General features: G+C 41.2%; 1 protein-coding gene across 1 annotated transcript in view; it reads right to left on the minus strand.

Annotated features, from left to right (window-relative positions):
• The window catches only part of JARID2 (jumonji and AT-rich interaction domain containing 2), a 321,154-nt gene that overhangs the window by 10,781 nt on the left and 295,978 nt on the right, over positions 1-14,395 (minus strand). Inside the window, exons 12-14 of the mRNA XM_032772601.2 lie at positions 13,169-13,283; positions 5,254-5,359; positions 1,178-1,360 (exon numbers count right to left, since the gene is read on the minus strand). Coding sequence (XP_032628492.1) covers positions 1,178-1,360; positions 5,254-5,359; positions 13,169-13,283 — 404 coding nt within the window. The remainder of the gene's footprint in view (positions 1-1,177; positions 1,361-5,253; positions 5,360-13,168; positions 13,284-14,395) is intronic.

The following is a 14,395-nucleotide window of genomic DNA, read 5'->3' on the forward strand; positions in this document are numbered from 1 at the left end:
CCAAGCAAAAATTTTCAATCATCCCTAAGTAACAACCCCTTTCCCTTAGGACACTGGATTTTTCACAACTGGACAGTCGAACTCATGCTTAGTAAGACCCTCTCTTTGTATGTCGAGTTAACAACTGTTGTTCCTGTCACTAAAGGGTTAAATCAGGATCTTATTCCATCCACATAAAAAAAAATGCAACATGGCTTTCATCTTACCACTACGTTACTTTAAAAATATGTTTTACATTAAACAGACTTGGAAGAATGCTACTTACCAAGAACACAAAAGAACTAAAACCTGGTCTGGACAAATGAAACTTACTGCCTGATAGTCATGCTGCTGTTCTCAAATTAAAAATGCTGGGTGTACCGACCATTTGACTTGAGGCTGGAAATGAAGATCGGTCCTGGCTTATGTGTAAATGCCACCAAAGTACACATGCAGCCCATACTCCATTGCAGGGGAGGAGGTAATTAGTAAAAAACATTCTTGCCCCCAAAACTGACTACAAGGAGAAATTTAGCTAAGCAGCATGCTGGGCGTGCACGTCAGCCATTTGTTTCTGCAGGTCAATGGCGTGTCACTCAGAGCTATGAAAAGGATGCAGGAAGCTAGTTTTACTTTCAGCTTCAGGTCAGACGTGTTGGTCAATCTGCCTAGGAATTTTAAGTTCAAGTCAAATCAGATCAGCAGCTAGTTACTGATGAAGGATCAAACAGACAGACATACAAACATAATGTAGCTGTAAAAATTAATTGATTTTGCCTATTCTCATCCCCCAAATTAGCCATATTTTATCAGATCTTTATATTTGAGATTCAAATTGTCCTTGGACAAGTTGCGTTAAACAAATCTAGTAAGCATAATACAATATATTGTGACAGCTCATTAGGAATTTTCCCAAGTGTCCTTGTGAATGATTACAGCTCTAACTCTAAACTAAACTTCTGCCATTTTCAGACCTACACATTCTTTGGTTACCATGTATTAATTTAGGATTCTTTTCTGGGGTGAAGATACAGTTTTAGTGTCCCACAAATTTCAGAAACAGATATTTTAAAATAATCTGCAAATCCTCTGGAGTTATATCACTGTGTACTACACACGTTGGAATGCTTGGTTTGCTGACTTTTTAAAGATACTGAAAGGGTTATGAACCCATTTTAAACTCCGTTTTCCACCTTACCTTGGCAGTTTTAAAACCCATACTTGTCCACTGGGTGGTAGCAAAGTGCACTGTTTCAGAAACACTGTAGCCACAACACACTTTAGACACAAAGGATCCTGGAAAACAGACAACAAACTGCCCACTCTGCTGTACAGTACGGTGCACCTTGATCCCCTCTTTGCACAAGACCTCTGGGGAGATCTAGAGAGAATAAAAATATGAGAAAAAATTTGAATCCTTCTTATAGTTAGATCCCCTCTTCATTGGGCACCATCATGCATTGCTTGCTATCAAAGGGTGATCACATGTAATGCCAACACCTCATTAATTTGACCTCCCCCACCATGCCCAATATGAAACACTGAATTTTCAGTGTCCAGAATGTCAAGTACTGGGGGTGGAGGTGCAATTACAACAGTGAAGGCTTTATCTCAAAGTACCACTTTAAAATGTCACTTGCCAACAGCTTCAACTGCATTACATGAAAACACAGTGTGATTTAAAACAAATAACTAGCAGGTTTGGCACTTCACCCCACTAGTTTTTCTTTACAGAGATACAGTTGCCTTTGTTACAATAACTAAGCCATTCTAAAGATGCTCAGAATAAATCTGCCTTTCAAGGCCTAAGCAGATCTATTTTATATATAAAACATATTTAGCATCTAAAAGCACATTGTATTACATGCGTTCTAGGTAAGACATGTTGAACACTGGAAGCTAAGTATAGTTTAAGGAATTTACACAGGATTCCTGGTTTCAATAAACAAGGCCTGGAAAATATCAACACACCTGAAAAACACCAAAAATTAACCTACTACTCCTCACCTGTCCTTTCCCAGTTTTACAACATCAAAGTTCCCTATTAATGAATGTCCAAAAATTTAAGACTGGCACAGAGCTCCAGGTCAGCATAGCATACATCCTCAAAATGTAGCTTTCAAGTACAACATAAGAACAGCCACACTAGGTCAGACCAATGGTCCACATAGCCCAGTATCCTGTCTTCCAACAGTAGCCAATGCTAGATGCTTCTGAGAGAATGAACAGATCAAGTAATCAGCGACTGATCCGTCCCCATCATCCACTCCCAGCTTCTGGCAGTCAGAAGCTACAGACACCTAGAGCATGGGGTTGCATCCCTGACCATCCTGGCTAATGGCCATTGATGGACCTATCTCCATGAACTTACATAATTCTTTTTTGAATGCTGTTATACTTTTGGCCTTCACAACATCCCTGGCACAGAGTACTACTGGTTGACTGTGCATTTGATGTTGTACTTCCTTTTGTTTGTTTTAAACCTGATGCCTACTGATTTCATTGGGCGACACCTGGTTCTTGTGTTATGTGAAGGAGTAAATAACATTTCCTTATTCACTTTTTTCCACACCAGTCAAGATTTTATAGACCTTTATCATATCCCTTTGTTATCTTTTTTTCTGAGCTGGAAAGTTCCAGTCTTTAACCTCTCATACGGAACCTGTTCCACACCCCTAATCATTTTAGTTGCCCTTCTCTGTACCTTTGTCAATTCCAATATATCTTTTTTGAGATGGTGTGTCCAGATCTGCACAGAGTTTTCTACATGTGGGTGTACCATGGATTTGTACAGAGGCATTATATTTTCTGTCTTGTTATCTATCCCTTTTCTAATGGTTCCTAACATTGTTATCTTTTTTGACTGCCACTGCACGTTGAGCAGGTCTTTTGAGAGAACTATCCATACTGACTCCATGATCTCTTTACTGAGTGGTAACAGCTAATTTAGACCCATCATTTTGTACGTACAGTTGGGATTATGTTTTCTAATAAGAATTACTTTGCATCTATCGACACTGAATTTCATCTGCCATTTTGTTGCCCGGTCACCCAATTTTGTGACATCCCTTTGTAACACTTCACAGGCTGCCTTGGACTTAACTATCTTGAGTAATTTGTATCATCTGCAAACTTTGCCACCTCACTGTTTATCCCTTTTTCCAGATCATTTATGAATATGTTCAACAGGACTGGTCCCAGTACAGACCCCTGGGGGACACCATTATTTACCTCTCTCCACTCTGAAAACAGACCACTTGTTCCTATCCTATGTTTCCTAGCTTTTAACTGGTTATTAATCGATGAGAGGACCTTCCCGCTTATCCCATGACTACTTATTTTGCTTAAGAGCCTTTGGTGCAGAACCTTGTGAAAGGCTTTCTGAAAACCTAAGTACTCTATATCCACTGGATCAGAAGCTGATTTAAATGAGAGGTTACATAGCTCAACTAGTAGTTCTGCAATTTCATATGAGTTCCTTTGGAACTTTTGGGTGAATGTCATCTGCTCCTGATGACTTATTACTGTTTAATTTATCAATTTGTTTGAAAACCTCCTCTAATGGCACCTCAATCTGGGACAGTTCCTCAGATTTGTCACCTAAAAAGAATGACTCGGGTGTAGGAATCTCCCTCACATCCTCTGTGGTGAACACTAATGCAAAGAATTAATTTAGTTTCTCTGCAATGGCCTTATTTTCCTTGAGTGCTCCTTTAGCCCCACTGACTGTTTAGCAGCTTCCTGCTCCTGATGTACTTAAAACATTTTTTGCTCTTAGTCTTTGGCTAGTTGTTCTTCAAGTACTTTTTTGGCTTGCCTAATTATACTTTTACACTTGGCTTGCCAGAATTTATGCTCCTTTCTATTTTCCTCAATATGATTTAACTTCCAATTTTTAAGAAATGCTTTTTGCCTCTAACTACTTCTTTTACTTTGTTGTTTAGCCATGGTAGCACTTTTTTGGTCCTCTATGTTTTTTTAATTTGGGGTATACATTTAATTTGAGCCTCTATGATGGTGTTTTTAAAAAGTTTCCAACCATCTTGCAGACACTTCACTTTGGGGACTGTACCTTTTAATTTCTGTTTAACTAGCTTCCTCGTTTTTGTGAAATTCCCCTTTCTGAAATTAAATGCTACTGTAATGGGCTTCTTGGGTATAATCCTCCCTGGGATGTTAAATTTATTTATATTATAGTCGCCATTAACAAGCTGTTCAGCTATATTCACCTCTTGGACAAGAGTTTGTGTGCCACTTAAGTCTTGGAATCCACAAGAGGAGAAACAATTCTTGGTTTAGTCCTATCTGCTCCAAGAAGCAGTCATTTAAGGTGTCAAGAAATTTCATCTCTGTGTCCCCTCCTGAGGTGACATGTACCCAGTCAATATGGGGATAGCTGAAATCCCCCATTATTACTGACTTTTTTTATTTTTGTAGCCTCTCTAATCTCCCTGAGCATTTCTAGTCATCATTCTGGTCAGGCGGTCAGTAGTATATTCCTACTGCTATAATTTCATTAGTCAAGCATGGAATTTCTATCCAGAGAGATGGTTAGCTTTTTTTATAAAACAGTTTTTTTTTTTTGACAAAAGCACCAAGGGAAAAAAGCCTATTAAATTTGCATTTTTAAATCCTTAAATAGGAAGTTAGAGACACAAAATGGATGAGGAAATATATTTTATTGGATCAACTTCTGTAAGTGAGAGAGACCATCTTGTAAAGTCAAAAGCTTGTGTCTCTCATCACCAGAAGTTGGTCCAATAAAAAAATAGTACCTCACCCACCTTGTCTCTCTCATATCCTGGGATTGACACAGCTACAATACCACTGCATACAACAGGAAGTATCAACTATAAAGTAAACAAGGGAGCTGAACTCTTAAGTACCTGTAATAATCTAACTACTGGTATCCATGACTGACATCGTAAAAGACAACAAGGACTCATCTGCCATGACAGAGATTTCATTCGTGAAAATTCTGGACATGTGTATATTTTACATGTTTAAATGGATTGTGGGTGCTTTTGAAAAAAATGGACATTTACTGCCATGCAGGGTTAACCTTTATTTCAGCATTTTGGCATTCTGTAGAATTGGAAAATACTGGAAATATTGTGTGGTAAATGCTTCTGCAAGTAGCAAGGGTCCAGACTTTACTGGCAAAGTTTTTCTTTTTAAAATCAAAAGCAATAAAATGAGTGAATTAAAAAACAAAAAAACCACTCTTCTGATTAGCATTGGATTCTCACAGATACAAAACAGAATTCAACTTACCATAACATTGCTTTCAAGCATTTCCAGCCCTGGAGTGCCATTGGCTTGCAGCAGGGTATGTACCACATCATCAAGTTTGTTCTCTTCCGCAGCAGGAATGCAATACCTGTTTGTTTTAAAGAGAAAATGGAGCATTTACTATGTAGTAAATGGTGTTCCCCAACTTGTTCAGCAACAGATTGACCAAATCCACTCCAAAACAAAAACTGGAAAAAAATTAAAACAGCCCCTCCCAGCTGTTTTGGCAAGATGCTTCAGATTCATGGAAAGTTATTTATTTGGACTCAACCCTACAGTATTTTACCATAATCAAAGGAAAACAAAAGGTTGAAATGATTACAAGCTACTCCCAAAGCAGAACATGTGACAACTCACTACTGTACAAAATCAGAGAGGAGAGAATCTGTAACATCCTGACGTCTACAGTACCAAGGATATTAGCAGTCAGGTTGCCATCTACTCAGCACCTACACTGCATACAGTTACACTAATCCTTACTTTAAATGGACTATATTTGTTACATATGCCTAAACCAAGTTAAAATGTAAGCCACATTGTTTTCTTTAATAAAAACTGATGTTCGTGATTCCAAATCAGTAACAGAATACAGATATTGGAACTTACATTAGAAATATTTGATTAATAAAAGCAAAATATTCCAAGATCATCTTCCTTCACTTACTTGACAAGTCTCAAGTTCACCTTTCCTCCTTTTCCCTGCAACAGAAGCCATCAAATGCCTAAAACACAGTGGGCAGCACAGGAAGAGAGGTTTAAACTGGGTGCTGAATTACAGGCATCCCATATTCTCTCACCTCCTCCCAGATTTTGCTAGCCACCAAAGTGGAAAAATTATGCACAGTCCCATCTGTGCTCATGGCTATTAGCGCTTTCCCCAGCAGAAGTGGCATGAAACAGTCTAGCGATATCTAGGTTTTATGTAGCTGGGGAACTGCCACTGTGCAGGATGTATAGGTGTGATCTGGCTGATGAATAAAGACTGAAGGGGAAGCAGAAGTAGAGACACATACATAGCATGGGGAAAGGGGAAAGAAATGTAGAAGAGAAACACTTACCAGTATTATCATTATTTCACTATATTGCAGTAGCACCCAGGGTCTCCAATCAATGCCCCATCATGCTATGCACTATATAGATGTAATAAAAGGCCTGCTCCTTCTTTAAAGAGTTTACAATCTTAGCGTAACACCAAAAAAAGAACAAGTGTAAAACAAACAGGGAGATGGAAAAGATAATAGTGAAAATTATGTTTGGTATACCAAGCAGCTGTCTCGGCACACCAATGTAGAAATTTTACAAACCATGCCTGCCGCAACCTCTCCTCCTCAGAAGTGTGGCTTTCCTGCCATTTAAAAGAGTATTAGGAATACCCAATTTCCCCACCCCCAAAAACTCCCAGGCAAAATTGAAATTAAAGCTGTGAGAGAGATGCAGAAAATGTGATCAATAAAATACTTTCTTAAATGCATGAAAGTTGAAACACCTGTGGTGAAGGAGACAAGTTCAAAAATAGATGATTTTTAAAAGATCCAATTTTCCTTGAGTGCACTGCAGTGCAGGGAGGCTGGGGGCAGGGGTAGGGGGGAGCAGAGTCTGTGCAGGTTTACCATTCAACTCTGAGATTTCAGCTACATGCTCTCCAATTTCTTCTGTGCAAAACAACCCTGGTACAGGGTATGTTTCTTATAAGAATGGCTATATGGGATCAGACCAATAGTCCATCTAGCCCAGTACCCTGTCTTCAGACAGTGGCCAATGCCACTTGCTTCAAAGGGAATGAACAGAACAGGGCAATCAAGTGATCCATTCCATCACCCACTCCCAGCATCTGGCAGTCAGAGGTTTAGAGACCCCAGCATATGGGGAGGCATCCCTAACCATCCTAGCTAATAGCCATTGATAGACCTATCCTTCATGAACTGACCTAATTCTTTTTTGAATCCTGTTATATTTTGGCCTTCACAACATCCCCTGGCAGAGAGTTCCACAGGTTGACTGTGTGTTGTGAGAAGTACTTCTGTTTGTTTTAAACCTGTTGCCTGTTAATTTCATTGGGTGACTGTGGGTTCGTGTGTTGTGGGAAGGGGTAAAGAACACTATCCCTTTCCTAACGGTTCTTAACATTGTTAGCTTTTTTTTTTTTTTTTGACTGCCGCTGTACAATGATCTTTTTAGAGAACTATTCACAATGACTCCAAGATCTCTTTCTTGAGTGATAACAGCTTATTTAGACCCCATCATTTTGTATGTACAGTTATGTTTTCCAATAAGCATTACTTTGCATTTATCAACACTGAATTTCATCTGCCATTTTGTTGCCCAGTCATCCAGTTTTGTGACATTCCTTTGTAACACTTCACAGTCTGCTTTGAACTTAACTATCTTGAGTAATTTTGTATCATTGGCAAACTTTGCCACCTCACTGTTTATCCCTTCTTTGAGATAATTTATGAATACGTTGAACAGTACAGATCCCAGTGGGACACCGCTATTTACTGCTCTCCATTCTGGAAACTGACCATTTATTCCTACCTTTGTTTCCTGCCTTTTAACCAGTTACTGATTTATGAGAGGACCTTCCCTCTTATCCCATGACTGCTTACTTTGCTTAAGAGCCTTTGGTGAGGGACCTTGTCTAAAGACTTTCTGAAAGTCCAAGTACACTGTATCACCCTTATCCACATTTGTTGATGCCCAGAAGAATTCTAATAGATTGGTGAAGCATGATTTTCTTTTACAAAAGCCATGTTCATTCTTCCCCAACATATTGTGATCTATTTGATAATTGTTACCAGTATCTGAGGAATGCTGAGCAATGCTGATTTTAGGGTCACTCACAGATGACATTAGGTTTCCTTTGAAAATGGGAAATTTGCCAAAATTTTATCATGCAACTCTGGGCAAGGGAAGGTGTGCAGGACAGAAAGCAGTCTCATCCCTGTGATCCACCAGCGTTGCTTGGAGCTGCTTTATAAAGGGCTCAGTAGGAATTCATTTGTGTGCGCGAATATAAATATCTATCTGCAACGGTTCTTCATTCCTTCTATGAAATGGAAGGCCTAGAGCAGGGGTCGGCAACCTCTGGCACGTGGCTCGTCAGGGTAAGCACCCTGGTGGGCTGGGCTAGTTTGTTTACCTGCCACTTCAGCAGGTTCAGCCAATCGCGGCTCCCACTAGCTGCGGTTCACTGTTCCAGGCCAACAAAGGTGGTGGGAAGCCACGGCCAGCATATCCCTCGGCCCATGCTGCTTCCTGCTGCACTCATTGGCCTGAAGCACCGAACAGTGGCCAGTGGGAGCCGGGATCGGCTGAACCTGCTGACGTGGCAGGTAAACAAACTGGCCCAGCCCGCCAGGGTGCTTACCCCGCCGAGCCACATGCCAGAGGTTGCTGACCCCTGAAATAGTGTCAGGGAGTGTTTTCCATAATAAATGCAGGTACTGTTTAGAGTGAATTGAGTGGACTATGGTGCACTTTTTCTTCTGATACATGAGTTGAGGGGAAGAGAGGGTTTTTAAAATCTTTTAGCTCTTCTCTTCAGCTAGATTTTTATTTTTAAAGGAGTAATTTTCCTACTGACATTTTTTGTTTCCCTTGTGACATGGGTACTGTTTCATGGTTGAAAACAAAATCCTGAATTCATGTTTCAGTCAAAATGGAGCCTACATGTATATTCTCTTACTGATTTGGGATCTCATGTGCATCTCTCAATTTGTATGTGCAGTTTACTTCTGCCCCCATCTTCCAAGTCAGTCTAAAGGAGAACATGCTCTTATTCTCTCTCACTCAAACATTGGCCCCTCCCCTTTCTTTCTTTTAACTGTCAGAGGTCCTGTGTCTTTTGCAACCATTCCTCTAGTCACAGCTTTCGTAGCTGTTCAGTGACACTAGTTCAGACAGACGGAAGGATCTTTAGAGAGCTGATCAGGGTGCAAAAGGAATCAAGCCTGGGTTCCAAATCTCTGGCACTAGATTTCTGAACTGACGCAATCTTACCTGGAACGTGTTTAGAAACACATTGTAGTCAGCTAGGGGCCATATTTCAACTGCAGCACCATGTTAGAAAGGAGAGAGAAAGATGAGACCCATTTGAGACATTAGGGTCCATGCAATCTATCTCTGCTCTCAACCACAGGGAGAGAGGGATAGCTCAGTGGTTTGTGCATTAGCCTGCTAAACCCAGGGTTGTGAGTTCAATCCTTGAGGGGGCCACCTAGGGATCTGGGGCAAAAATCAGTACTTGGTCCTGCTAGTGAAGGCAGGGGGCTGGACTTGATGACCTTTCAAGGTCCCTTCCAGTTCTAGGAGATTGGTATAATCTCCGGTTATTAATTATTATTATAACCATGTAGGCTCAGGAAAGGAAAGAAAACTCCAGAGTGTAGGCAGCAAGAGCTGCTATGGAAGCAGTTTCAGTAGGAACCTTTGGACACTGATGATGTCAGACTTCTTTCTATTGACCAGGGGTCGGCAACCTTTCAGCAGTGCTGTGCTGAGTCTTCATTTATTCACTCTAATTTAAGGTTTCGTGTGCCAGTAATACATTTTAACATTTTTAGAAGGTCTCTTTTTATAAGTCTATCATATATAACTAAACTATTGTTGTATGTAAAGTAAATAAGGTTTTAAAAAGGTTTAAGAAGTTTAATTTAAATTTAAATTAAAATGCAGAGCCCCCCCAGACTGGTGGCCAGGACCTGAGCAGTGGAGTGCCACTGAAAATCAGCACGCGTGCCATAGGTTGCCTACCCCTGCTATAGACTTTATTCTGAACAGATTTCCCTGCCGACAATAAGCTGCGGTTTCCAACCTCTTTCCACCCTCACAGTCTCTTCAGTTCAGCCTCATTCTAACTGCCCTTCATGCTCCTCTCCATCCATCCCAACTATCCCCCATAGCTCTTCCTACACCATTCTTTTTCCCCTTGTTTTTCCTTTTTGCTAATCCCTTCGTGCCTTCTGTCCTCACCCACCCATGCCCTATAATACACACACCCCCTTTTGCCTCTGTTGCCTACTATATCCCCTCTTCTCCCCTCCTCCCCACACACACAAAGCCTCTCCCCTTCTGTCTCTGTTCCCACTGCTTCTAACACAGCTTTTTTGCTCCATTAGTCCACATGGTTTGTTTGTTTTTTTGATCCTCTCAGCCACTCAGTGGGGAGGAGGAGAGCAATAAACATGTGTGTCTCTCTCTATCTCTCTCTCACACACACACACACACATCCCCGCTGGCAAAACACTGAGGGGCTAGCTCTGGCTCCTATCCACCCTCACAGCCAGTTTTCACCACCCCAACTCTGTTCATCACTCAGCATCTGAGTTAGGGTACTTTCTTCTCCTCGGTGCTAGCTGGGTGCCAGTAGGACAGTGGTTCCCAAACTGTGGGATGTGCCCCCCTACACTGGCACAGAGGAACATCCGGGGAGGGGGTTGCAATAGACCTGGGCCAGCTTCCCAAGAGGTGGGGAGGGAGTGCCACCAAGCCCTGCTCCGGCCCTGCCCTCAGTCCCAGCCATGGCTCCCCTCCTGGCCTTGGCTCCCAGCTGTGGCCCCCAGCCTTGGCTTAGGGTTGCAAGGTGCCCAGTTTTCAACCAGAAAGGGCACCTGGCAGTGTCCGGTCAACACTGCTGACTGGACACTAAAATCCCAGTTACCCACAGTAACCGGCCTCTGCCACTGGGGGAGAGGGGTGGGAAGAGCTGCTGCTGGAGCCTGGAGATGCACTCAGGGATGGCTCCGGCAAGAGATGTACCAGCGGCTCCCACATCCTGCCCTAAATGCAGCTCCACCTCCCTCATCCCGGCCCCGGAGCACAGCTTCCATCCACACACACACTCATGCCCCCCACCCTGGTTGTGGGAATGGGGGGGGGGAGACACAGACCAGGCGGTGGGAGAGGAACACAATAGAAAAAGTTTGGGGGACCATGGCAGAAGCAGGTGAATTGAGAGCATAGGAGAGAGACATCTCTGCTCTCAGTTTTTATATCTGGTGCTACAACAGCCCCTGGTGGCTCAGAGCAGCAATTGCAGGTTAAGTCCTCAGCCAGGGCCTAGAGCATGTTCAGTGTAGATGGAATTTAAATAGCCAGCCTCTATATCTCTACTGAGCATGTACAAATGGCAATTTTCAGAGGCTTACAACTTAGTCAAAGGTGGGTGGATTTTCATGGGAACAGCAACAGGCACATCCCTGACACTAGGTCATGCACTGCCAAATATGAAATCACTGCTTAAAAGCATGGAGGTGCTAGAGCTTCTGGAAAAAAATAGGAGACTCAGATTTTTTTTTTTTGATTTTTTTTTTTAACACTTGCAAAACAATGTACTTTTCCCTAATCTCATTCTCAGGACCATCTTCATTGCTTTTGCTGAAACTTTCCAAAGAAATTTAGCTTGGGGCTGACAGCCAGCATGGGACCAAACAGTTAAAGTCTGGTAGTTTTACACAACCAAAAACAGTCTTAGGCAACCTTAACTGTAGAGAGTGCCACCAGCTCTGCCTATAATAAAATGTGAAAAACAACAACCTCCTCTCCCATCCTTCCACCCACCCCAAAAAAAATATTTTTATAAAATTAATAGAATTCACATGACACTTATAAGGCATTACAATTTACTCTGATTGTATATTGCCTCTTTCTCCAGTTACGGATCTGTCTTGTCTTAGACTGACTGTAAGCTCTTTGTTGCATGGACAGCCTCTTATTCTAAGTTTGTTCCTATGACAATGGGACCCAGATCCTGGTAGGAACATTTAGCTGTGACATAAACTCACCTGTATTCACACAACTCGGCACATAACCACAGCTCAAGTGTAGCACCATTAATACTGATAAGAGTTTAAATAGTTTTAATGAGTAATTAAGAGGGTAACTGAACATCTCTGTATGTTTGGTTTTCTTGAAATCGTACAAAGCATTTTAAAGTACTATTTATGGTATATGCCAAGCATTATTAGCCATTATAATTCAGCCTCCATGCATCAAAATGTTATAATCAAGGGGTTTCTTAATTACTTTATTACATTTTTGTTTGATCAAGGTCTACAAATTTAGCTGCTTATACTGTTCTTATTGTAGAGAAGATCCTTTCAGGATAACATAGTACTACAGGAATAACACAGATAAGTATATTAAATGCTGGCACCACCTGCTTCCAGTGATTTCACTATCAGCTGCTGTACTTCCATTACAATCTGACCAATATTGTGTAATGACTACAGTTAGCAGCAGCCACCTCCAAGCAGACGTGTGAGCATGTGTTAAACCTATTTTCAACAGGTGCCCACAAAACACAAAATGTGGCTACAAGAAGTTACAGACTTGCAACCATTCACATCCAAATGTTAGAAAGATGTGGCTTCAAAGGCAGGTATCACTGGGTACAAATAAAAAATATGTATGTAGTTTGGTATCTACAGAGTCTCAAGATACTTTGTGAGGTAGAAGAGGGGGGACAGTTTAGCAGAAGGATGGGATCAGTCACCTTAGAAATGAGACTATAGAGCTGGCTTGAACAAATCTCTCTACACATCAGTCTAAGGAAATCCTGCCTTGACTAGCTGTCATTTGGATTCCAGGTGTTCAGAAACATTCTGCAGAATGAAATCTACAAAAGGCAAAAATTGTTTCCTGCTAAATAGCCTAAAACAGAGAATGGAAAAAATATTAAATCCCTTTCCTTTAGAAGAGGTTTTTCCACTTAGTTTATATCATACCGCTTGTCATGAAATTTGATAGACTTTCCCATTAAATTTGTAATCACAGAAACTTCATTTCCTGATGTGATTCATTCAGGCAAAACGCAATAGCCATACTGCAGTAGCTTCCAACCTTCTTACCAAGAGCCATTGGGGCTCCAAGTAATGGGACAAACTGCAGGGATACTCACCAAATGCAATCAGCACCAGTGTGTAAGTAGTCAATGTATGGAAGGTGATTTTGGTCTCGAGACCAGCATGAGGTAGAAAAGACCATCCCAATATTTAGCCAAGGAATTGTCACTCCTAAAATACAGGAATTAAAAATAAACTTGAATGGATTAGAATGTCAATTAAAAATAAATAAGTGACATTTTTGGAACACATTTCAGCTGAAAAGCCTGCTTCTCCATTGAGTTGACTCAGGAGTTTTAAATTAAATGGTCACTAACATTACAGTAACTGTGGTTCTTCGAAGTATGTTGTCTATATATAGTCTACTCTTGGTGCACATGCACTCAATGCACTCAAGTCTGAATTATCCTGGCCAGCGGTGTTTGTTGGGGCCATCCCTGCACCCTGAACGTCTTTGCGCCTCCCACCAAGCACATAACAGGGAGGGCAGCCCTACCCACCCCTCAGTTCCTTCATCAATACAGAATCCAGATATTAACAGACTTTATAGTAGCAGGGAACAAGGACAGGTTGTGAAATTATATATGGAGAAAACATCTCAAAGAAGCAGTTACTATAAGTAAGTCAACAGCTTTTCCATGTATATTCTACTGTTGATAACTCACAAGAAGTGACCTAGATCCCAGGAGATGGGTGTTGCAGTCTACCTGAAAAATGAGTCTAGGACAGCCAAAATTCTCACTTCCATGATAAAACAATGCTGGGTAAACGTACACACTGAACTCCCAAATAGCTGCCCTACAAATGACTAGGATGGGAATGTTTCTCAAAGAAGCAACAGAGGTTGCTTGCACTCTACTAGAGTGAGCAGTGACCTTCCTTGATGGAGCTATATTTACGAATCTACAGAAGTTTGTATCAAAGTCTTTGTTTGAAATAGCTTGTCCTTTAATCCTGTCTCCACAGGTTATGAAAAATCTAAGGGATACCCTAAATGGCTTAGTTCCGTCTATAGAGAATGAAAACTCCCTTACGACATCTAGAGTGTGGAACTTCACCTCACCGTTATTTTAATGTATTTTGGAGAGAGAAAAATAGAGGAAGGAAAATAATGTGATTTAAATGAAAGGCAGACTACTTTCGGAAAAATTTAGAATGAAGTCTCAACAACACCCAGTCTTTATGAAAAATCAGATAAAGGGGCCCTGAAATCAATGCTTCTATCTCCCCCTCTCGTCTGGCTGATGTTATTGCTACCAGGAAGGCTGTTTTTATGGAAAGAT

Source organism: Chelonoidis abingdonii, chromosome 2, assembly GCF_003597395.2.
Source record: "Chelonoidis abingdonii isolate Lonesome George chromosome 2, CheloAbing_2.0, whole genome shotgun sequence".
Lineage (NCBI taxonomy): Eukaryota > Metazoa > Chordata > Testudines > Testudinidae > Chelonoidis > Chelonoidis abingdonii.